This window comes from Mucor mucedo, assembly GCF_025094135.1.
Source record: "Mucor mucedo strain NRRL 3635 chromosome Unknown EV154scaffold_260, whole genome shotgun sequence".
Classification (NCBI taxonomy): domain Eukaryota; kingdom Fungi; phylum Mucoromycota; class Mucoromycetes; order Mucorales; family Mucoraceae; genus Mucor; species Mucor mucedo.
Window position 1 is genome coordinate 4,001 of NW_026252544.1, and position 23,458 is coordinate 27,458.

At 35.7% G+C, this 23,458-nt stretch overlaps 1 protein-coding gene across 1 annotated transcript; it reads right to left on the reverse strand.

Moving 5' to 3' along the window:
* Window positions 1-1,854: 1,854 nt before the first annotated feature.
* On the reverse strand, window positions 1,855-3,110 carry EV154DRAFT_488594 (uncharacterized protein; the record flags this gene model as incomplete). Its single annotated transcript, XM_051599149.1, has 2 exons — window positions 1,855-2,510; window positions 3,062-3,110. The coding sequence occupies 2 exons, from the start codon at window positions 3,108-3,110 to the stop codon at window positions 1,855-1,857; spliced, it is 705 nt and encodes a 234-aa protein (XP_051450333.1).
* Window positions 3,111-23,458: the final 20,348 nt, after the last annotated feature.

Sequence of the window (23,458 nt, forward strand, 5' to 3'; positions counted from 1 at the left end):
CTTTGATAACTTTATAGCCTATTTTTGATATCAACCATAGGACTGGTGCATCAAAAAACTATCTCACCATAGTAGAGACTACTCTAATGCAAACACGAAACATATAAGAGGCACCGATACAACAAATACGAAGCACCGACTTAACAAACATGCATACAAGAGCAAATTAAGCATTTAGTAAAGGATTATCTTGTATTGAATTGAAATTACTGTCTCTTAGACGAAATGACTTGAAAAGAGCCTAGTCAAAAAGGGCTTTTATAATTACGTTTTGTCCCAGTAGCACTGCATGCGATTCAGATATAACTTCTTTATAATGTTAATACTGCTTCAATTGAATTTAAGGCCCCTCTTCTAGTGTACTTAAAGCTAGGTAAGTATATTTTTATGCTAAGCTTTTGTTTGGTTCATACAAGAGATCGTGATATACAAGGTCAATTGGAGAACATCTAAAGCACTTGTTATACTGTTAGTGACTCATACACTAATGACAGGTGCATCTTCGACAAATAACATTATTGTTTGAGATCACTGCACATCTTTTATATTAAATAGATACAAATAACATGGGCTTGTTATAATACACTTTCAAAATGCGTCTCCCTTGCTTCATAAATGTCAAGTGGAGGCCAGAAATAATAATACTACGTCTTAACCATCAATCATTAAATCTGTCATAAGTAATGACTTATTACATCTAATCACTGCTTAATTTTAAGCAGAATACAGTAACTATAAAATCCTTTTACCTTTAATGTAGCCGAACTATCCTCTTCTTTCTTGCCCTTCATCAGATATATTATCTAATAACCGTCTCTCCTTTTTTCTTCTTTCTCTCTCTCTTTTATAATAAATAGAATAATTATCCTCTCTTTCTTTGTCCTTGTAAGTATTCTTCCATCTGTCCTGTTTGCGTATCCCCTCCTGACAGCTACCATCACTGTCTGACTCAATGTTTTCATGGCTACATTTGCCATTGTTATGGTCTCATCATAATCAGTTGAGGTCACATGATATTCACGTGAGATCACATGATATTCACGTGAGGTCACATGATATTTACGTGGCTCATATAATATAAGAACCAGCTAGGTGTAACTGGGTGACATCTTGCACATTTTGGGGACAATGAATGGAGTATACCAGCAACAGGAATAATAACAGTTACGACTGGGCTTTCTTATGTAGGCTGTTAGGAGGTTGTACATTACGATCTCGATGACATACAGTAGTGTGTGTCTACTAGCAGGATTTTAGGCAACATGTCAATTTAATATTTTTCTGTTCATGGTAAAATTATGGCATGGTATTACATCGTCCGGAATTCAATTTTCTCCGTCTCTAAGTCACACAGTGGTACGACATCGCCGGGAATCGAATTATCTCGATGTATAGGTCACACAGTGGTAGCACAGAGTCGGTGATTTAATTTTTATGACCATTTGGTCACAAAATGGTACTACGTGAGCGGGGATTTAATTTTTATGACCATTTGGTCACAAAATGGTACTACGTGAGCGGGGATTGAATTTTTATGACCATTTGGTCACAAAATGGTACTACATGAGCGGTAATTAAATATTCATGATCCGGAAATCATTTTCCTGACCTTTGGGTGTTTGACTTTTGCATGTCTGACTTTTTGGGTTATGAAATGAAATGGTACCTGATTGTTGGGAGAAATCTTGCGTGCGTAGGCTTATTCATCTTGAAAACTCGCTTTCTACAACCGAACCTTGGTAACAGGGTGCTGTCTGCACTAATATTGAACAAATTTTTGGCAGACACCCTTGAACCCTTCAACCCCAACCCCCAATTTTCGCCTAATACCTTAATTGATTTATCTTTTATTCTTTATCTCTCCTTGTCGTAGGCAACATGGTTGTCGTGGGCATCAGGGTTGTCGTAGGCAACAGCGTTGTCGTGGGCAACAGCGTTGTCGAGGGCAACAGCGTTGTCGAGGGCAACAGCGTTGTCGAGGGCAACAGCGTTGTCGAGGGCAACAGCGTTGTCGAGGGCAACAGCGTTGTCGAGGGCAACAGCGTTGTCGAGGGCAACAGCGTTGTCGAGGGCAACAGCGTTGTCGAGGGCAACAGCGTTGTCGAGGGCAACAGCGTTGTCGAGGGCAACAGCGTTGTCGAGGGCAACAGCGTTGTCGAGGGCAACAGCGTTGTCGAGGGCAACAGCGTTGTCGAGGGCAACAGCGTTGTCGAGGGCAACAGCGTTGTCGAGGGCAACAGCGTTGTCGAGGGCAACAGCGTTGTCGAGGGCAACAGCGTTGTCGAGGGCAACAGCGTTGTCGAGGGCAACAGCGTTGTCGAGGGCAACAGCGTTGTCGAGGGCAACAGCGTTGTCGAGGGCAACAGCGTTGTCGAGGGCAACAGCGTTGTCGAGGGCAACAGAGTTGTCGTGGGCAACAGAGTTGTCGTGGGCAACAGAGTTGTCGTAGGCAACATAGTTGTCGTAGGCAACAGCGTTGTCTAGGTTATAATCTTTGTTGTTATGGTGATCTGGTGTTCATGTTTATCATTATTTGCCCTATTTATCTTTAATCGTCATGGTTTTCGAATATTGTCATAGTTATCGATAATATCCATAGCTATATTTTAATGTCATGGTACTTATATTGTCATGGTTATCTAGTTGTCCTGTGACTTCTTAGTTACATAGTATCCTTGGGTATCCTGTTGTCATATGTCTTTTGCTGTCATAGATATCCCTGTTGTCTTCGATACGTTCTTATCTTTGATATATTGTTGTCTAAGTTAATGTGGTGTCATGGATATCATTTTCTTTTAAGTTTTGTATTTTCCCTTTCATTGTTGTCTTAGTTACATTCTTGTCTGCGTATTCTTATTTTCTTATTATCATGGTAATCTCGTTATCTTGGTAACCTTATTTTACTTCTTTCATCAATGTCAAGGATGTCTTATTGTCTAGGTTATTGTGTTGCTTAGTCTTCGTAGCTGTCTTAGTTGTGTAGCAACCAGGATATCATGCTGTCCTGGATACGGTTGTCTTCTTTACTAGGTTGTCTTCGCTTCTTCATTGTCTTGAATACCGTTGTCTTCTATACTAGGTTGTCTTCGATTCTTCGTTGTCTTGGTCATGGTTGTCTTCCTTACTGCGTTGTCTTCGCTTCTTTATTGTCTTGGATATTCTTGTCTTGTCGTCTTGGTTATCTTTTATGTTGCTTTTCTAGATACAACTTTGTCTTATGTATTTGGTGGTTTAGTTACTACGTTACGTTGTCTTGTATATTATGAGGTCCGACCTACTTAGTTGCGCCTTCCGGATAGTTATGGTTTTCATGTTGTTAGGGATCTGGCGTTGACGTATATTTTGTTTTCTTCTATATGCTGTTGTCTTGGTTATTTTCTTGTGTTGGGTATCATGTCATATTATATACCTGGTTGTCTTGACAATCTCGTTGTCTTGTATACATTGCTCTCTAGAATATCTTCTGTCTTCGATACGCTGTTGTCTTAGTGATTATGTTATCCTTAAAATCATGTTGTCCTGGATATCCTGTTGTTCTAGAAAGATTGTTGCCTTAGTTTTGCTATTGCTGTACTTACCTGTTGTCTTAGTTACCTTGTTGTTTTTGTCCTATGGTTGTCACAGTTATTTTCATGTCTTACTTATCTGGTTGTCTTGGTAAATATTTATCTTAGAGTTCTTGTTGTCTTGGAGATCATTTCTTTTTGGATATTTTATTGCCTTGGATATCTTGTTGTAATGCATATTTTGTTGTCCTAGAAATCATGCTGTCTTTGTAAGGTTGTTGTCCTAGAGATGTAGTTGTCCTACATATTTGGTTGTCCTACATATCATGTTGTTATACTTACCTAGTTGTCTTATATAACTTGTCGTTTTATATGTCTTGTTGATTTACATACCTTGATGCGTTGGATATCTCAATGTATTGGATACTATGTTGTGTAATTAATTTTCGTTGACTTCATTTGGTCGTTGTCATAGTCATTTGGTATGCAGGTTACCAAGTTGTTTTAGATATTGTGTTGTCTTGGTTCTTTAGTATCTATGATATCGTGTTGTCCTGCATTGTTAGTTATATTCGCGTCTTTGTTGTCTAAGTTACTTCGTACCTTTGTGTTGTTGCCGTATTGGAAACTACAATATCGTGCCGATACTATTTCTTTTCGCGGTTTTACTCCTGTTGGAATCGCTATTGCCTTAAATTATTTTTCGTCCTTAGTATCTTAGTCGCCTATAAATATTATTTATAGCTATGTAGAGTCTGCAACATCAATATTCACTTTAGTTGGGAACCATTGAAACTATTGCCCATTATAATACTCTACGACTTTGTCAGTCTTTTAAAACATTTATGTAACTAGCCTTTTTTGCTGTTTACGTAAATACTACATACTATGCTGAATACATTATCAGTGTTTGTTGGAAGGTCTAAAATTGTTTCGCCTTTTGATAAGTTTGTTTTGTGCTTTTGTCTTAAATATTTATTATTTCTAATTTCTTTCGGCTGTGGCTCTTATTCAGCTACATCCTCTCCATAATAAGCTTACATACCTCCAAAGGAATGGCTGACTTATTCATTTAGATGCCATTGCGTAAAACTCTCTTTAGACATAGTATTTCATGTGTTTTTTATTTTTTTAACCTTTGTTGTTCGGCTAGACTTTTTTTAACCGTAGCCATACCTTAATTCGTGTATTCTCATCTTGTTAAAGTAATTCCCAAGTCATTAAAACTTTTTTTCGACTTCTTACAATTTTTTTTTTAAATTATCCTCCCTGCACTATTTTTTTCCGCTTGCGACGAATTGTTTGTCGTTTGTCTTCAACCTTTGAGGAGGTTTTTAGAAGATACTTCTAATGCTACCTGTTATGTGGTGGTCGTGTTAAGTTGACTAAGGAATTATTATTTGGTGATTTTGTAATTTCAAGATTTATTTTATGAAGTAATTCGTTCTATACCGTCCTTATTTGCCTTGACAGACGTTGTTTGCTGTTTAGGTATTGTTTTGTAATATCTCAAGTTATACAATAGGTTTTCACTTGTTCTCCGCGAGCAAGGTGTCTTGTCATATTAACTGTTGGGATATTTTAATACTTTGGCAACTTCTCTCTAGTTTTTTAATTAATCATGTTTCGATTCTGTGTAATAGATGCGCTAGATACTAATTACCTATTTTAATTAGTCCTCTGCTATTAAGGAAGTCATTAAATATCTGGTCTTTTTCTTTGTAATTCCTTTTATCCATCCTTTTATCTATGAAAGAAAAAGAACTCAAGAACCTCTAATTTAGTTAAGACTTAGGCTCAAATGTTCTTAAACAAATCCGACAGTTGTTCGTGCTTTTGGTTTTTGATACCGGTATATCCATACTTGGTGAATACTTTATTAATGAATGCCAAGTAATGGTTTGACGTAAACTTAGTCTTACTCTAGTCCAACAGATTACCTATTCTCACTCTTTGTACAGGTTGCTACTATTTTATTTTAGGTGATACCGTCATAAATCTCTTACTATTACTCAATTATTACGTCAAGTACATTTATAAACAGTTTATTATGCCGGCTAGACTTTTTTAAATAAACTGTAGACATAAAGATTACAATTTTAAACCAAATAAATATATTCCCATGTCCTTAGAAAATTTTTTCGACTTTTCAAAACTATTTTTCTGTTTTTGTCTTATGTGTCCTTTTTTCCAATTTCTTTCCGCTTGGAACGGAATCTTGATATTTTGCTTTGAAACTTTAAGGAGACTTGGAGAAGGTCTCACTTTAACTATGCATGTAGTTGCGGTCGTGCAAAACCATCCATCAAAGTTTTAATTTGCAATACTGCTCTTTTTAAGGTATTTTATAAAGTATTTCATTCGTTATTGTGTCTATTCATATTCTGCTTACGTTGGGCGTAATGGAAAAAGTCTTCGTATAATGGTAATGTATCTCTGGCTAATTATCACTGTTGGTTTTGGTCAAAAATTACAAGTCTTGTCAATTATTGGTCGTTACAAGTTTATTTTTCACTCATCACAGCCCCCAGTCAATCAGTCTACTCTATACTGAGGAGAAAGCGCAGTGATAATAGCTACTACAAGAACAGAAAGAACTCATACACCATTGCCAATGATATGAAGCTTCCTTAACATTCAATTGCGTCTATATCAGGGTATAACACAAAATAAAACGTCCTTACAGAGATCCAACACGCCTTCCAAGAAGTTTAACATGTATTTACGTGAGACAACATCTCGTCACGCATTTAAACAAGTGCAAAACAAGTCAAAGCACGTTTATATGGCCAAAAAACACGTGTTTAAGGCGTCCGCTTAAGTTGGAAACACATTTTGGGCGTGCACATACAATAGCATGGTATGTCACGTGAAAGTCACGTGTATTAATAATACTAGTCGTTTTTAGTACTACACTGCTAAAACGAGACTCCGCCAGAATTATAGCTTAGGTGGGAGAGCGTCGGTCTTTGAAAGCGGGGCTTAGGGGTTCAACCCCGGCCGGCTTCATTTTTTTGCACTTTTCACACAACTGCTTTTATGCGTGATCTTCCCCACCAGCGTATTCCTGGGGCCGAGGCGATTCTCCCACATTTTTTTGCTAAAGATTTTGTTAGAAAAATATTTCGGAATATTTAATTTCCCATCTTTATTCAAAATCAGTCAGTGACCTTCAACTTTTTTGTAGAACTTGATTCGGTTGTGTTGGTCAACAAGGGGATTATTTTTTTACTCGATAATTCGTTATTAACAAGGCGTATACGCGTAAAACTAAAGTTTTGCAAGGGGAAGGGATTTAAATGGGCTCTGATAAACGATGCTGGCCATCAGAATTAGATATAAAAGGCAACTGTACTCCTACTCGTATACTACTCCGTCTATAATTTCCAAAGATCATCCAAACTAAGTTGGGGTAACAACAAATGCTTATGAAAGGCTAGAAAATAATAGCAAGTTGTCTCTATATCAAGTCATTCTCATTCACTTGCGGAACTTTTATCTTGAGCAGTATAATGTAGATGAACACCGTTAAACAAGATTAAAGCATTTTTGATCTTCTTTAATACTATAGTCATGCCTGGTTGAAATATAACTGATCAAAATACATTATCAGATAATTGACTATTAAAAAGGGAAAGGTACTAAAAAACGAAAGCAGGTAAGAAAATGAGGGTCTATTCTAAGTTGGAGAGTTTTTCACGATTAAAATAAAGTCTTTTCCTATACTCGAAATCTGAAAAACATTTCGTTACTTTTAAAAATTCTTTAGGCTCTGGTCTTTATCTTAATAGTCACTCCTCATATTCAGCCGACACATGTGTAAAGTAATGACAGACTAATTTATTAAGGTGTCATTGAATAAAACTGTCTTTAGACATATAATTTCATGATTTGTTCCCTTTTGTACACTTTTTTGTCCAGCTAGACATTTTTCAAATATTAGCATATCTACATTTGCCTATTCCAAACACATTAAAATTACTCCCATGTCATGATAAAATTTTTACGACTTTTGAGAAATATATTTCTGTTTTTTTCTTCAGTCTTTTATTTCCTAATTTCTTTCGGCTTGGAACGAAATCTTGAGATTATCCTTTGAAACTTTTAGGAGTCGTGTAGAAGATAATACGTAAACTATACATAATGTGCTAGTTATTCAAAACTGCTTTAAAAGTTGTTCATTGGCAGTATTCTCAGTTTTTTAAGTATCATAGACTGTTTCTTCGTCAATAATGAGTGCATTCATGATCTGCTTATATTGTGCGTAATGTACAATGTCTTTATGCTATGCTAAAACCGTATCAATTATTGGACACCTGTTGCTCTGAAATGAAATTACAAGGCCGGCCATTTGTGGGTCCTTTTACTAACATCATCGCTACTTGTTTGTCATTTTGTTAAATGTTTGCTATAATTTGCTCACAGTGGCCCTGGTAATCAAGACGACTGTTGCAGTTATCCCCAGTTTATAGCATTTATTTAATAAAGTATTGTAACTTACTTTGAAGTTGTGGTCTAACAATTGGAGAGTTATTTTCTCATCAATGACTCTTAGGAGTTCATATCATGTTTTTAACAGAGTTGATCTATGCTAAAACCGTTACCAATACTAGTAGTTTAGATTTGTGGCATAAATAACATTTACTCTACAACTTGGAAGTTTCTTTGCCCAAGAGTCGGGTTATCTAGTCAATTATTGTTCCTGGTTCATAACATTTCGTAGATGGTTACAAAATATGGTTCTATCATTATTATATGAAGTACAATTATTGTGGCAATTCAACCTTTTGTGAATTTGGCCCAGGTAACATTAGGTTAGGTATCTGACTTTTATTTATCCGACCTGTTTTATGATATAGACTTTTTTTAATAATTTTTATACGGACCACAGACTATTGGCATACTATTTATATTATTTTCAGGTCTATAAAGTTTTTTTTCGACTTTTAAAAAATATTTTTTGCCTTTGTTTTAAATATACTTTTTTCAAAATATCTTTTAGTGTGGGACGAATGCTTGATTTTTTGATGTCGTATTCGCAGCATTGATGTAAAGGGTGTTATTAAAACCATATGCATTGCGTCAGTCTTTTAAAAGTGTGAGAGAAAATACTACTTGGCTATATTGTCGATTTTCTATGTCTTTAACAATTGAATATGTTCGAAACAGTCCACATTGGATCTCTGGCACTATTTGGACGGACCAAATAGTGAGACGTTGGTAGTTTCTAAAACCAGGGGGTCTTAATGCACTACACAACTAGTACAAACCAATTCCGTTTCATAGCGCAGTGGTCTATGCGTTGCCTCGTCTTAGACGAGGTCCGCGGTTCAGTCCCCAGACCTTACACATTTTTTTAATTTTTGTAATTTTGTCAGACGTTTAGTGTTGGTGAAAGTCAGAAATATTTCTGTGCCAATTTTTTAAGTTAACGCACAGTATATTGTGCACTTCCCTGCACGAATACATTTTTTCACTTATATTTAGAGTACCCCACTTCGAAATAGTTGAATTCTTTTTGAGTGGACCGATATACTACGTACTTCTAAAATAAATAGAAAAAGACAACGATTATTAAAACAGTATGCTATGTAATGTTAAGTTATATCATTTTAAACTTAGTTTGTTCGTTACTCTGTTGATGTATTACAACGATTTTTTGGATACTGCCTTTATTTATTTAGTTCTGTGTATATTTATTACGATTTAATTCCGTATTTATGTTTTATTTGTTAAGTTGAATACTTGTTTATTTCGTACTTTGTTTACTTTTTGCCTTGCTCGTTTGTTTATTACTATGTTTTTAATTCTTTTATTAATCTATTAATTTATTAATTTATTTATATATTAACTTAATTATATATTTATTTATTTATTATCATGTTTATTCTTTTTTTAACTATGTTCAATTATATACTTAATATTGTCTTTATTTAATTATTAGGTATTTTAATTGTTCAATCAATCTTTTATGTTTAATTACTTATTGCCATGTTTATTTATTTATATTCATGTGTATTCGTTATCTTCATGTTTGTTTATATATGTGTATGTTTATTTATTTCTATATTTTAAACTTTTATTTGTATTCATTATTAAGTTTTTTACTCGTTATAATCTGAATCATTATCTAAACTATTGTCTGATGATTCTACTTCGGTTTCTTCTTCGGTTTCGGATGGTGGGGCTTCTGGCTCAAGAGTGTCACCTGGCTGAAGAAGATCTTCTGTTAAATCAGGACTATCAGACGCTCCTCCAACGCTTACATCTTTCAAACATTTCAAGAGGCCACCCCAAAGATCACCGTAATGCTTTCGACGCCAGATGAATTCGACCAAATTCCAAGGCATATCCTTTTTGTTTCTCTTTCTCGCGGGTAGCTTTTGCTTGATACCATTCCAAGAGCCTAAGTTATTTAAAAGAATAATTTTAATTTAAATTGTATATTTGCCTGTTGTATAAAATTTACCTTCAATTGTATTCGTATGAATACCATTAATATTGAAGCCCTCGGAATGGTTAACCGTTTGATGAACGATCTGGATATCGAGTAGAGAGAGCCCATTGTATGCAGCCCAACAATCCGTTCGTACAATGGACCCAGGCTTAACGAACCGGGAGATAACTCGTTCAAGAACTGGTTTGTTTCTCTTTTCAACAGTTGTCAGAAACATTTTTCTTTCAGCCGTTTTTTCTACTCCACCCACTACCCAGACGCCATCAACACGGTGCCCGCGATTATACTTCCTCTTGCCGAACTTACTCTCGTCAATCTCCACAACAATTGGATTACCTTCAGCATCCAAGCCGCCTATAAACGAGAGATATTTAGTGCTCAAGTTGTTTAAAAAAATATTTAAGCTTACCAATGCAACAATCTGACTGCTCGTCCAGATCTTGTTGTAACATTCGTTGAATAGACTTCACAACAGCTCTAACAGTTTTAGCCGAACAGTCAGAAAGTGTCTCTATTTGGCCCATTTTGGTTCCCACCAACCAAAAGTAAAGAATGGCAAAGATATCGTGAATTGGCGTATTTTTGTAAGCAAAAATACTGTCTTTGACCAAAGGTATACGGGAACCATTACAGACTCGGACACCGTTTAATTGCCGTCCATTACATCTCCAGCGGTATCCTCTTGACTCCTCAAAACCAAAAGTCATTACGCGTCCACAATCGCATTCCATACGCTGACTGGGAGAGTAAAAGGCACCAATATTCACAAGGAAACTATTACAGAAAAATTAATTATAAATAAAAATCATATTTTACAAAAAAACGTACTTGATAGCCTGTTGCTCAGTACCAGCAATTGTTGTGAAAAACTCTCTGGCACTTGGAATTGGAACGATATTTTCTCTTTGGTAGTATAACGTATCTTGGTTGTTTTCACTTTGATGTACAGTTTCTTCTGGAATTACTGGGTTGGTTTGGGATGAATCGGAATCAAAAATTTCGGTTTCATTGGTTTCAGGTTGTTCAAAATGGTGAATGGTGCGATTGTTATGATTGTTACTGAAACTTTCATACTGAGGGACAGGGGTACTGACAGTACGACGACGAGAAGAAACATTATCACCAGCTGCAAATGTTCGAGACATCTACCATAACTTATAAATATAACGTGCTTACAGAATAATTGAAAATGACTTACCTTGAAATATTATTTTTAATTTGAAAAAAATTACAAAGTAAAGAAAAACCTAACAAAATAGGGCCTATTTATATTAATCTAAAAAAAATTTATCAACATGGACTGTCAATTAAAATTTTTTTTGGACTGTTTAATCTGTATTCACTGATCCCTGCTTTATTTACGAGTCATAAAAAAAAATTTTTAAGCCGTACGCAAGCAAAAAAAAAATGCATCTGCCCTGGTCGAGAGTCGAACCCAAGTCAGCGCCGTGAGAGGTGCATAGTTATACCACTGCACTATGAAACTGATTTGGTTTTGTTAGGTACACCGCCATAATGCGGAGTACCAATAAATACGATGAACGTCTCATGAATCGGTCCGTCCAAATAGTGCCTATCAACCCTTTTGTTTCCTGACAGTCTGGATACGTAAAATTCGCGTTATTTTAAAGTCGTTCAAAAAAGATAATTGTTCGATATTACAATGTTAGCAGTCATTTCGGCAAGTATTGAGTATATTTCTTTTGGTCGGGTTTCAGTTCTGATATGGAAGACCTCAAATGGACTAGAGACACGTGAAACGTTCTACATAAGTTATCTGTAATAGTCCCGTCTTTATAAATGGTCTCACACGATTTCTATTCCTCGATATTTACTTTTCCACCGGTCATTTTCTCAAGTTGTTGGTTTATTTATTTCGGCTGGACTTTAATTCTTGATTTCCCAAATTCAAATTAACAGGAAACACGTAAGACGTTTGAAAAAACCTATCTGTAAAGTTTTCATGGTTTTAAGGTGCGTCCAAAATGTATATTTCACGTTATTGTTGATCTTAGCAGCAACTTCACCTAATATTGAGTAGATTTATCTAGGCTACACCTCCTTTCTGGAGATTCTGGCTTCTAATTTACTGCAGACTCGTAAAGTCCGGTCCCCAATAGATCTAAAATGGTCCCATGGTTTTAAATATCCCCAAATAAATGTTATCTCAGGATACTGTCGTGTTATTAGTCGGTTTACCAAGCACATACTTTATTTCTTTCGGCTTGAGTTCAATTCTTGTGGTTTTGTTTCGGAATAAGCTGGAGACAGACCTACGCTTTTACAACACTCATAAAAATATAAACACGTCGTTTCAAAGTGTCTCATAACAAAGTAACTTCTGATTATCCCCTTTTCCCTTGTCACTTTTTAAAGTTTAAACTTTATTTCCTTCGATTGGTACGTTGCTCTCGCATGTTTGACTTACAAACAAGTAGGGACACGTCGGAGGTTCTTGCTCATTAATCTGTAAAATTTTCCATATATGCCGAGGTAATCATATTTCGAATAGGTGCACGTACGTGTATTTTTTGATATGGGGTATCGTATTTGCCTAATATTTTATCGAGCACCATTCTTTATGGCATGTATTTGGTATTAAAAGCGCTTTATAGCGTACGAACAACAGCTAATTAAATTAACGCCGGAGAATCATTATAGTGAAAAGAAAAATAGCGACCTCACTTAGGCTATAATTCTGAAATTAACGCTTGAAAATACCCTTCCGCCTACAGTAACTTACTTAGAGTCTTACTTTATGCTCACTAAAATCTACAACATTTACGTCTGTCATTTTTCATCCAATCACAGGGCAGGAAATACCAAAAAACTTTAATTATTTAAAAAAAACGGTTTGTTTCCAAAGTCCCAAAAATAGTAAAAGCGGAGTTTAAAATATTTTGTAAAAATTGTCCATTTTCAATGCAGCTTTATCCAATCAAATCATGTCGGACGGAGTTGAAAGTAGTACCGTTCGAAAGCGGTGTTTTAGACGCAGAGCGTAACGGAGCCGGATTATTTGTTGTTATTCTAAAATTGTTTTTAATAGTGAAATAAAAATTGACTCCCTGCTTAAAATCATGAATTTTGACTTTAAACCTGTGTAACTTGCCTTCTGCCAATCCAAGGTGAGGCATGTTATACATTTTTGAAATCGCACGATTTTTCGCTATTTTTAGAAATTCTTTTCTATGTTTCGTCAGGGTTACTAATCATAGTCATGGTGATAATTGATCTTCATAGTGTTGTATTTGTCGTAATTGTCTAATTGTCGTAGTTATTCTTTTTGTTAGCATAGAAATCTAATTGACATATTCATACTGTTGTCATAGGTTTCTAGTTGACAAGGTTATGTATTCATCATAATTAACTAGTTGACATAGTTATGTGGTTGTTATAGTTATCTCGTAGGCATAGTTATCTGGTACTCATAGTCATCTGTATTGTCATGGTGATATGATTACTCATAGTTATGTATTTGTGATATGTATCGAGTTGTTATAGTTATCTATTTGTTATAGTTATTTCGTAGGAATAGTTATCTGGTAGTCATAGATCTGTTAGTCATAGCTTTTTTTTGTTGTTGTTGTCGGAGGCCATAAAATATAGGTCGAGAACTAAATTCTGAGTGATTAGTTATAGTTACACAGACATCCGGGAGGCCATAAAATATAGGTCGAGAACTAAATTCTGAGTGATTAGTTATAGTTACACAGACATCCGGGTACCCGAAAATTCGCCAAAATTCGGGCGCTTCCGAAAAAACAACTTTCGAGAGTCTGAGATTAAAATTGACGGAGTAATTATTGGTCAAAGTTTTAAAATTCGGTTATTAAATTATATTGCAGCGGCTAAACACGGTGCGTGGTCATCCGTAGATGTATTCGACGTGTAATTGAAGCGCGCATTTAATGCAATTTATTTGACGTGTCTGTGTTTAAAAATGATGGAGTAATCAGCTCCCAAAGTTTGGTATTATTGTTTCTTGCTAATAAACCACTCAGGGAACAGTTTATGTGGTCATCCGTATATGCAGTCTATGTCAAATTTTAACGCGCTTCGGATGCAGTTATTTTTAAACTTCTGACTTACGAATTGAGCAAGCAATTGGCTTTAAATACTTTGTTTTTTGGATTTGTTAATAATAAATCACTTACGGAACAATTTATGGGGTCATCCGCATATGCATTCTGTGTCTGGTTTTAGCGCGCTTCATGTGCATTTAATTTTAAATTTCTGAAATACGAATTGAGCCAGTAATCCGTCTTGAAAGTTTATCTATAGGATATGCTGATTATTAACCGCTTTGTTAATAGCTAATGAGGACATCAGTGTATGAACTTGACCTCCAACTTTAGCGCACATTAAATAAAACTAGAATTAAGATTCTGAATGGACAATCGAGGGACCAAACGTTCATCCAATTTGTAAAAGGTTTCTTGCAGTCATATTTTAACAATTATTTAAAATTCCAAATTACGTTTGTAGTAAAATTGAATCAATTGTAATGTTGTAGCTTAGCGGTTAAGTTGCTTGCTAAGGAAACAGTCGGTCAAGAGTTCAAATCTCGATCCGACTTCTTTTTGCCACCAAAATCTATAAACATTTAAAAGCAGTCCTAAGTTAGAAACGATTGTTTGTGGCTTATGCCGACATAAAAAACTTTTTATTCCTATATTAGAAAACTTTCTCCTTTTCTTCATGTAAGTTTTGTGGATCTCTGGCACTATTTGGACGGACCAAATAGTGAGACGTTGGTAGTTTCTAAAACCAGGGGGTCTTAATGCACTACACAACTAGTACAAACCAATTCCGTTTCATAGCGCAGTGGTCTATGCGTTGCCTCGTCTTAGACGAGGTCCGCGGTTCAGTCCCCAGACCTTACACATTTTTTTAATTTTTGTAATTTTGTCAGACGTTTAGTGTTGGTGAAAGTCAGAAATATTTCTGTGCCAATTTTTTAAGTTAACGCACAGTATATTGTGCACTTCCCTGCACGAATACATTTTTTCACTTATATTTAGAGTACCCCACTTCGAAATAGTTGAATTCTTTTTGAGTGGACCGATATACTACGTACTTCTAAAATAAATAGAAAAAGACAACGATTATTAAAACAGTATGCTATGTAATGTTAAGTTATATCATTTTAAACTTAGTTTGTTCGTTACTCTGTTGATGTATTACAACGATTTTTTGGATACTGCCTTTATTTATTTAGTTCTGTGTATATTTATTACGATTTAATTCCGTATTTATGTTTTATTTGTTAAGTTGAATACTTGTTTATTTCGTACTTTGTTTACTTTTTGCCTTGCTCGTTTGTTTATTACTATGTTTTTAATTCTTTTATTAATCTATTAATTTATTAATTTATTTATATATTAACTTAATTATATATTTATTTATTTATTATCATGTTTATTCTTTTTTTAACTATGTTCAATTATATACTTAATATTGTCTTTATTTAATTATTAGGTATTTTAATTGTTCAATCAATCTTTTATGTTTAATTACTTATTGCCATGTTTATTTATTTATATTCATGTGTATTCGTTATCTTCATGTTTGTTTATATATGTGTATGTTTATTTATTTCTATATTTTAAACTTTTATTTGTATTCATTATTAAGTTTTTTTACTCGTTATAATCTGAATCATTATCTAAACTATTGTCTGATGATTCTACTTCGGTTTCTTCTTCGGTTTCGGATGGTGGGGCTTCTGGCTCAAGAGTGTCACCTGGCTGAAGAAGATCTTCTGTTAAATCAGGACTATCAGACGCTCCTCCAACGCTTACATCTTTCAAACATTTCAAGAGGCCACCCCAAAGATCACCGTAATGCTTTCGACGCCAGATGAATTCGACCAAATTCCAAGGCATATCCTTTTTGTTTCTCTTTCTCGCGGGTAGCTTTTGCTTGATACCATTCCAAGAGCCTAAGTTATTTAAAAGAATAATTTTAATTTAAATTGTATATTTGCCTGTTGTATAAAATTTACCTTCAATTGTATTCGTATGAATACCATTAATATTGAAGCCCTCGGAATGGTTAACCGTTTGATGAACGATCTGGATATCGAGTAGAGAGAGCCCATTGTATGCAGCCCAACAATCCGTTCGTACAATGGACCCAGGCTTAACGAACCGGGAGATAACTCGTTCAAGAACTGGTTTGTTTCTCTTTTCAACAGTTGTCAGAAACATTTTTCTTTCAGCCGTTTTTTCTACTCCACCCACTACCCAGACGCCATCAACACGGTGCCCGCGATTATACTTCCTCTTGCCGAACTTACTCTCGTCAATCTCCACAACAATTGGATTACCTTCAGCATCCAAGCCGCCTATAAACGAGAGATATTTAGTGCTCAAGTTGTTTAAAAAAATATTTAAGCTTACCAATGCAACAATCTGACTGCTCGTCCAGATCTTGTTGTAACATTCGTTGAATAGACTTCACAACAGCTCTAACAGTTTTAGCCGAACAGTCAGAAAGTGTCTCTATTTGGCCCATTTTGGTTCCCACCAACCAAAAGTAAAGAATGGCAAAGATATCGTGAATTGGCGTATTTTTGTAAGCAAAAATACTGTCTTTGACCAAAGGTATACGGGAACCATTACAGACTCGGACACCGTTTAATTGCCGTCCATTACATCTCCAGCGGTATCCTCTTGACTCCTCAAAACCAAAAGTCATTACGCGTCCACAATCGCATTCCATACGCTGACTGGGAGAGTAAAAGGCACCAATATTCACAAGGAAACTATTACAGAAAAATTAATTATAAATAAAAATCATATTTTACAAAAAAACGTACTTGATAGCCTGTTGCTCAGTACCAGCAATTGTTGTGAAAAACTCTCTGGCACTTGGAATTGGAACGATATTTTCTCTTTGGTAGTATAACGTATCTTGGTTGTTTTCACTTTGATGTACAGTTTCTTCTGGAATTACTGGGTTGGTTTGGGATGAATCGGAATCAAAAATTTCGGTTTCATTGGTTTCAGGTTGTTCAAAATGGTGAATGGTGCGATTGTTATGATTGTTACTGAAACTTTCATACTGAGGGACAGGGGTACTGACAGTACGACGACGAGAAGAAACATTATCACCAGCTGCAAATGTTCGAGACATCTACCATAACTTATAAATATAACGTGCTTACAGAATAATTGAAAATGACTTACCTTGAAATATTATTTTTAATTTGAAAAAAATTACAAAGTAAAGAAAAACCTAACAAAATAGGGCCTATTTATATTAATCTAAAAAAAATTTATCAACATGGACTGTCAATTAAAATTTTTTTTGGACTGTTTAATCTGTATTCACTGATCCCTGCTTTATTTACGAGTCATAAAAAAAAATTTTTAAGCCGTACGCAAGCAAAAAAAAAATGCATCTGCCCTGGTCGAGAGTCGAACCCAAGTCAGCGCCGTGAGAGGTGCATAGTTATACCACTGCACTATGAAACTGATTTGGTTTTGTTAGGTACACCGCCATAATGCGGAGTACCAATAAATACGATGAACGTCTCATGAATCGGTCCGTCCAAATAGTGCCTATCAACCAACTGAACTTCATCTTTTAAATCAAAATTCTTTCAACTTTCAACCTTAATCATTTTTGTCATTCAGCAATTTCATAATGAGTTCTGCTATTATTGTTCCCAATTATGTTGAGGATGATTCGCGAGTTTCAACAAGCATTCGTGGTCGTAGACCTGGCCAAGTTGTTGCTGCCTATGGATCCAGAGAACCAATTAATGCTATAGCTACTCATATTGATAACCTTTCAGGCCGTACCGCTGAAACTGAAGAGTAAATACACAAATATTTTTTCGGCAGGTTTATGATGACTAATACTATCTTAAACAATAGATACGTCGGTGAAGATCTCGGCGTTTTTCAAGCGGAAGATGTGAAGTGTAACGTGGGTGGTTGTGAAAAAGACATGTACCGTAGCTGGAGAGAGTCACGCCAAAGATTTTACTACCATTGTGGAGGAAGCAGTGACACACATAAACCTAGAGTCCAGACATCCGCCAAAAACACTTTTTTTTACCGCCGAAAACTACCAATTGATGTCACTTACCGCGCTTTAACCAAGTACGTTCAACAAACATCAATGACAAACGTTTGTAAAGACTACAAAACCACCATGCCGACCCTGGGTAAAATCGGAAGGGACCTAAACATTTTGATGCTCAATGACTTTACGAAAAACAACCTTCCTTTTCGTTTGGGTTCTACACCAGGGTGCGACCACATCCAAATTGATGAGTCGAAATTTGGTAAACAAAAGCACCACCGGGGTCATCGTGTCGAAGGTGTATGGGTTTTTGGAATGGTTGAGGCTATCAAAGTCGGCGAGGAGATGAAAAAACACCGTGGCGTCTGGTATAAAAAACCAATCTTTTCTGCTGGTAGATTTTTTGTATGTACTGTTCCTAATCGTACGACGGCAACTCTAAAGCCAATCATCGAGGCACATTGCGTACGTGGTTCTGTAATTCGATCAGATGGTTGGAGAGGTTACACTTTTATGCATCCCGCTGATGTTCAAAACCCAGATGGCTCCTACCAGGATAACTCACATGCATACCAAGACGGTGATTACTTCTTCCGCCAACATCAGGTTGTCAATCATTCGGAGAACTTTGCTACGGAGGACCAGGTGAAGGGTAACCATACGGAAGGTCTTATCCACACAAATTTGATTGAAGGTATGTGGCTCGATGTCAAGAAGTCCATAGCACCACGCTACCGAAACGAAGAGTTTTGTGCTGATAAACTTCTGGAATATCTTTGGCGTAGAGAGAACAAAAAAGTCTTCGAAAGCCTCAACAGGGCCCTAAAAGAGGTGGAATTCTCTAACAGTCTCGATGATCTGGATAGCCTTGTCGTGATTACGCGTGGTCTTAATGGACTTTCTGAGGTTGAGCAAGCTCGTCACGATGAAAGACTGGAACGAAGACGTGCTGCTACCATTGAACGGAATAGAAATGCGGCTAATGCTACCACCAATGCCAGTAACGAATCCGAAACATCTGGTAGTGAAAGCGAAGAAGAAGCTAGCAGTTCTCCTACAGACAGTAGCTCTGAAGAGGACTCGGACTTTAGTGGCTCGGGTTTTCCTGAAGGTGGTCTGTCTTCTGAGGATTTAAATGAAAACCAACCCGCCCATCATAATAGCGGCCAATCGTCCTTTGTTGAATCCCCCATCAACACGAATGAGGTTCCGCGAGCAACAAGAGCAAGTGTAGCTCAATTGGAACCCCGTAATCGTTCTGTTTCTGGAGGCCAATCCTCATCTCGCCGTCCCGTCGGAAGACCCCCATCTGCCAATAAGAGGGTACGCGAAAGTAGTGGTGCCGGTCCTGGTCGTCCTTCCGGATCCCGTACACGTCGTAACACCGAACAGGAATCACCTGCTGCAGTGGTTAGACCATCTCCCAGACCAGTCGGTCGACCTCGTTCTGGACCCGTACGCCGAGTTATTGCAGAATCATCAACCCAACATATACGTCTTAACCCCAGACCTTCCAGAAAATAAATAAATTAAAACTAGACTTTAACATTGTATGTACTTATTCAGCAATACTTTCTTACCTAATGTGATATAAAGCATTTGCTTATTATACAATACACGTTTAAAAGTTGTATGTATAGTATATCTTACTTAACCAGGCCAATATTTACAAAACATTTGATATGGTACAAACCTATAAATTATACTGCCATATTTCAAGATAACCATAAAACCAAACAAAGTTCATTCTCATATAGTCAATGACCGTACAATAGTTTATAATGTTATTTCGTCATAACTTGCTCAAATTCACAAAAGAATTTCATCTTTACTTAACCTATAAAATAAGCATTAATAATATATTCACCAAACTCCACATTTTTGTCCCGTCATGTTTAAAATCACCGAACAGGTTTCTAGTTCAACGTCTTCTTAGAACTTATTCAATGACTTAATATTCTTTGGAAACATTGTCGGTTTCATTCGGAGGTTTTTACATTCAAATCATCTGCTAATTATAACGCTCTAATCATAGCTTATCGAACGTACTAAATGAAACTTTCTCTTTTACGCAGTAAATAAACGTGATTTGATCTTCATGTTAGATGCTTAAGTCACTTATGCAAAAGAACCAAACGTTGTATGTAAAACTATTGAATGATCCTCTAAATAATTCTAAATTTATTAAAGTCCCACTTAATGGTACTTCTTTTAAGTAATCGCATATTCTTTCCGTAAATCAAGATTTTAGGTAAATTACATTCGTGTTCATTGAACTCGTTTAATACTGTACATGACATTTTTTGTCGTTTTGACCTAACTTTGATTTTTGCCTTCTTTCGGATTTTTTTTAAAAAAGGTTTTAAACGTTTTATATTGAATGATACTGGCCTTCATATACCACGCATTTCTGATTTTGTCGAGCAAATTACACTATTATGTAAATGTATTGTATCTTCTTTAGTTCACAACTACAGAGTCCGGTCCTCACTGTTGAAGAACTTTTGTTGTAAACTTTATCTTTAATTTATTTCATTAACGCTATTGAAACTTGCCTGTTACAATAATGTAGTACGTATTTAGCAAGGCCTTCTATCCTTTTCTTTTTCATTATTTTTTTTAAACGTTTGAGTGTTTTATAAAAAAGCTACTCCCTCTACGTTGCATGCCCGTGAGAAACAATTTTCATTAAAATGTAATGATTCTAGCTTTGCCAAAAATAATAAAAACCAGATGTTTAAAATGATATTCGCAAAAAATGTACCTATACACATATGGGGAAAAAATAATAGTAATAAATCATAAAAGAAAAAAAATATTTTGAAGAAAAATCAAAATTCGGTAAGGGGTCGAACTTACGGCTTTATCTAAGCAAGCACTATGACTAAACCACTGAACCATAAGATCAAGCTTTGAATTGTAAACCTCAGATGTCTAGTTGACCCTTACGTAATAACCTAGCACGTGACTATCACGTGAACCTATTCCTATTGGCTAGAAGAGTACTCTTCAAAGTACAAGTACAAAATAAAGTATGAGATAAAAGATGAAGATTTATTAATTTTAATGTGGGGTTATTTATACTATCTAATTTGATTAATGTTTCATATGTGCGTAGTTGTTTTCATGCTAAATTAGTTTATAGCTTTGCTTGTTTGTTCTTATGACATATAGTTTTGTTTTCTTGTTTGGTCTTGCCTTCGTGACCTTTGGCTTAAACCTTCGTTTGGGTCTTGTGAGTTCCATTGCGTCATAATAGTTCTCGGTACCGGGCTCTTGTACTGGAACTATTTTATTGGCTGGATTGGTTCTGACAGAATTCGAAATATTGTAAACATAAATCTTACAGGTACATTATTGAAATTGACCATTTTCGTAAGCGTGATGATTCTCTGTCATACTTCAACAGTTATTACTTGGAAGGTTAATAACTTTAATGGTTGTTACACGTTTTTTTAAGTCTTTCTTCAACGGTTGAGATGTTAAATCAGAACCAGCCCAGATTACTTACTTTGAGAATTGATTACGGGTCTAAATATTGATTCAAAAATAGTAAATTAGTTATATCTACTGCACGCTAAAGTGAGACATCGATTTAATACGCCGAGAAACCCATAAGACACCAAGAAATTGTTTTGTTACCAACAAATCTAAAAGGAAAAGTATTTAAAGCCGATTACTGGCTCAACTCGTATTTCAGAATTTTAAATTTAAATGCATATGAAGCGCGTTAAAATCTGACATAAAATGCATATGCGGATGACCCCATAAATTGTTTCGTAAGTGATTTATTATTAACAAATCCAAAAAACAAAGTATTTAAAGCCGATTACGTGCTGAATTTGAAAGTCAGAAATTTAAAAATAACTGCATCCGAAGCGCATTAAAATTTGACATAGAATACATATGCGGATGACCTCATAAATTGTTCCGTAAGTGATTTATAATGAACAAATTCAAAACACAAAGTATTTAAAGCCAATTACTTGCTCAATTCGTAAGTCAGAAATTTAAAAATAACTGCATCCGAAGCGCATTAAAATTTGACATAGAATGCATATGCGGATGACCACATAAACTGTTCCCTGAGTGGTTTATTAGCAACAAACAATAATACCAAACTTTAGCAGCTGATTACTCCATCATTTTTAAACACAGAAACCTAAAATAAATTGCATTAAATGCGCGCTTAAATTACACGTCTAATACATCTACGGATGACCACACACCGTGTTTAGCCGCTGCAATATAATTTAATAACCGAATTTTAAAACTTTGACCAATAATTACTCCGTCAATTTTAATCTCAGACTCTCGAAAGTTGTTTTTTCGGAAGCGCTCGAATTTTGGCGAATTTTCGAGTACCCGGATGTTTGTGTAACTATAACTAATCACTCAGAATTTAGTTCTCGACCTATATTTATTTACGGCCTTGTTGTCATAGATATTGAGTTGTCATAGATCTCCTGTTGTCCTAGCTTACTTGTTGCCATAGGTATCTTGTTGTCATAGATATGCTGTTTTCTTAGTTACATTGTTGTTATAGATATCTTGTTTTCCTACTGACCTGGTTGCTTTGTTACGTGTTGTCATAGAAACCTTGGAATCCTTGTAATTTTGTTGTCTTAGATATCTGGTTGTCTTACTCGCATTCCTTTCGTCAATACTTGTTATCTTTGATATCATGTTGTATTAACTATCTTGTTGCTCTACGGACTTGGTTGTCTTGCATACTTGGTTGTCTTATGGATACGGTTGTCTTACTTACCTGGTTGTCTTCGTCACCTGGTTGTCGTATATATGTCGGTGTCTTGGTCATATTGCTGTCGTAGTCATATAGTTGTCTTCGTTACTTGCTCACTTGGATACCCTGTTGTTTTAGTTATCTTGTATCTTAGATATATTATCCGCTTAGATTTGTCGTTGCGTTAGATATCTGGATGTCTATATTTTCTCGTTGTCTTATGTTTCTGGTTGTCGTGGATATCATGTTGTCTGAGCGTTTTCGTTGCCTTAGTCACATTGTCGTTTTGGATGTTTTGTTACTTTGGGAACATTGACCGCTTGGATATCTTGTCCTCGCTATGTCTTGTTGTCATGGATATGTGATTGTCGTACAGATCTAGTCGTATTACATGTCTTGTTGTCTTGGCTGTCTGTTTATCTAAGATATCTAATTGTCTTAGCAATCTGGTTATTTTTGATATTCGGTCGTCATAGTCACAGTGTTGTCTAAGTCACATCGTCTTGGAAGTTATGACATCTTGGATACCTTCTTTTCTTAGACATATTGTTGTCTTGAAAACCTTGCTGTCATGAATATTGCGTTGTCTTGGATACTTTACTTTCTTAGCTATCTGGCTGTCTTTAGTAACTTGTGTCTTAGATTTCCTGTTGTTTGAGATATCCCGTTGTCTTGGATATATCGCTGTCTTGGATACCATGGCGTCTTTAATGG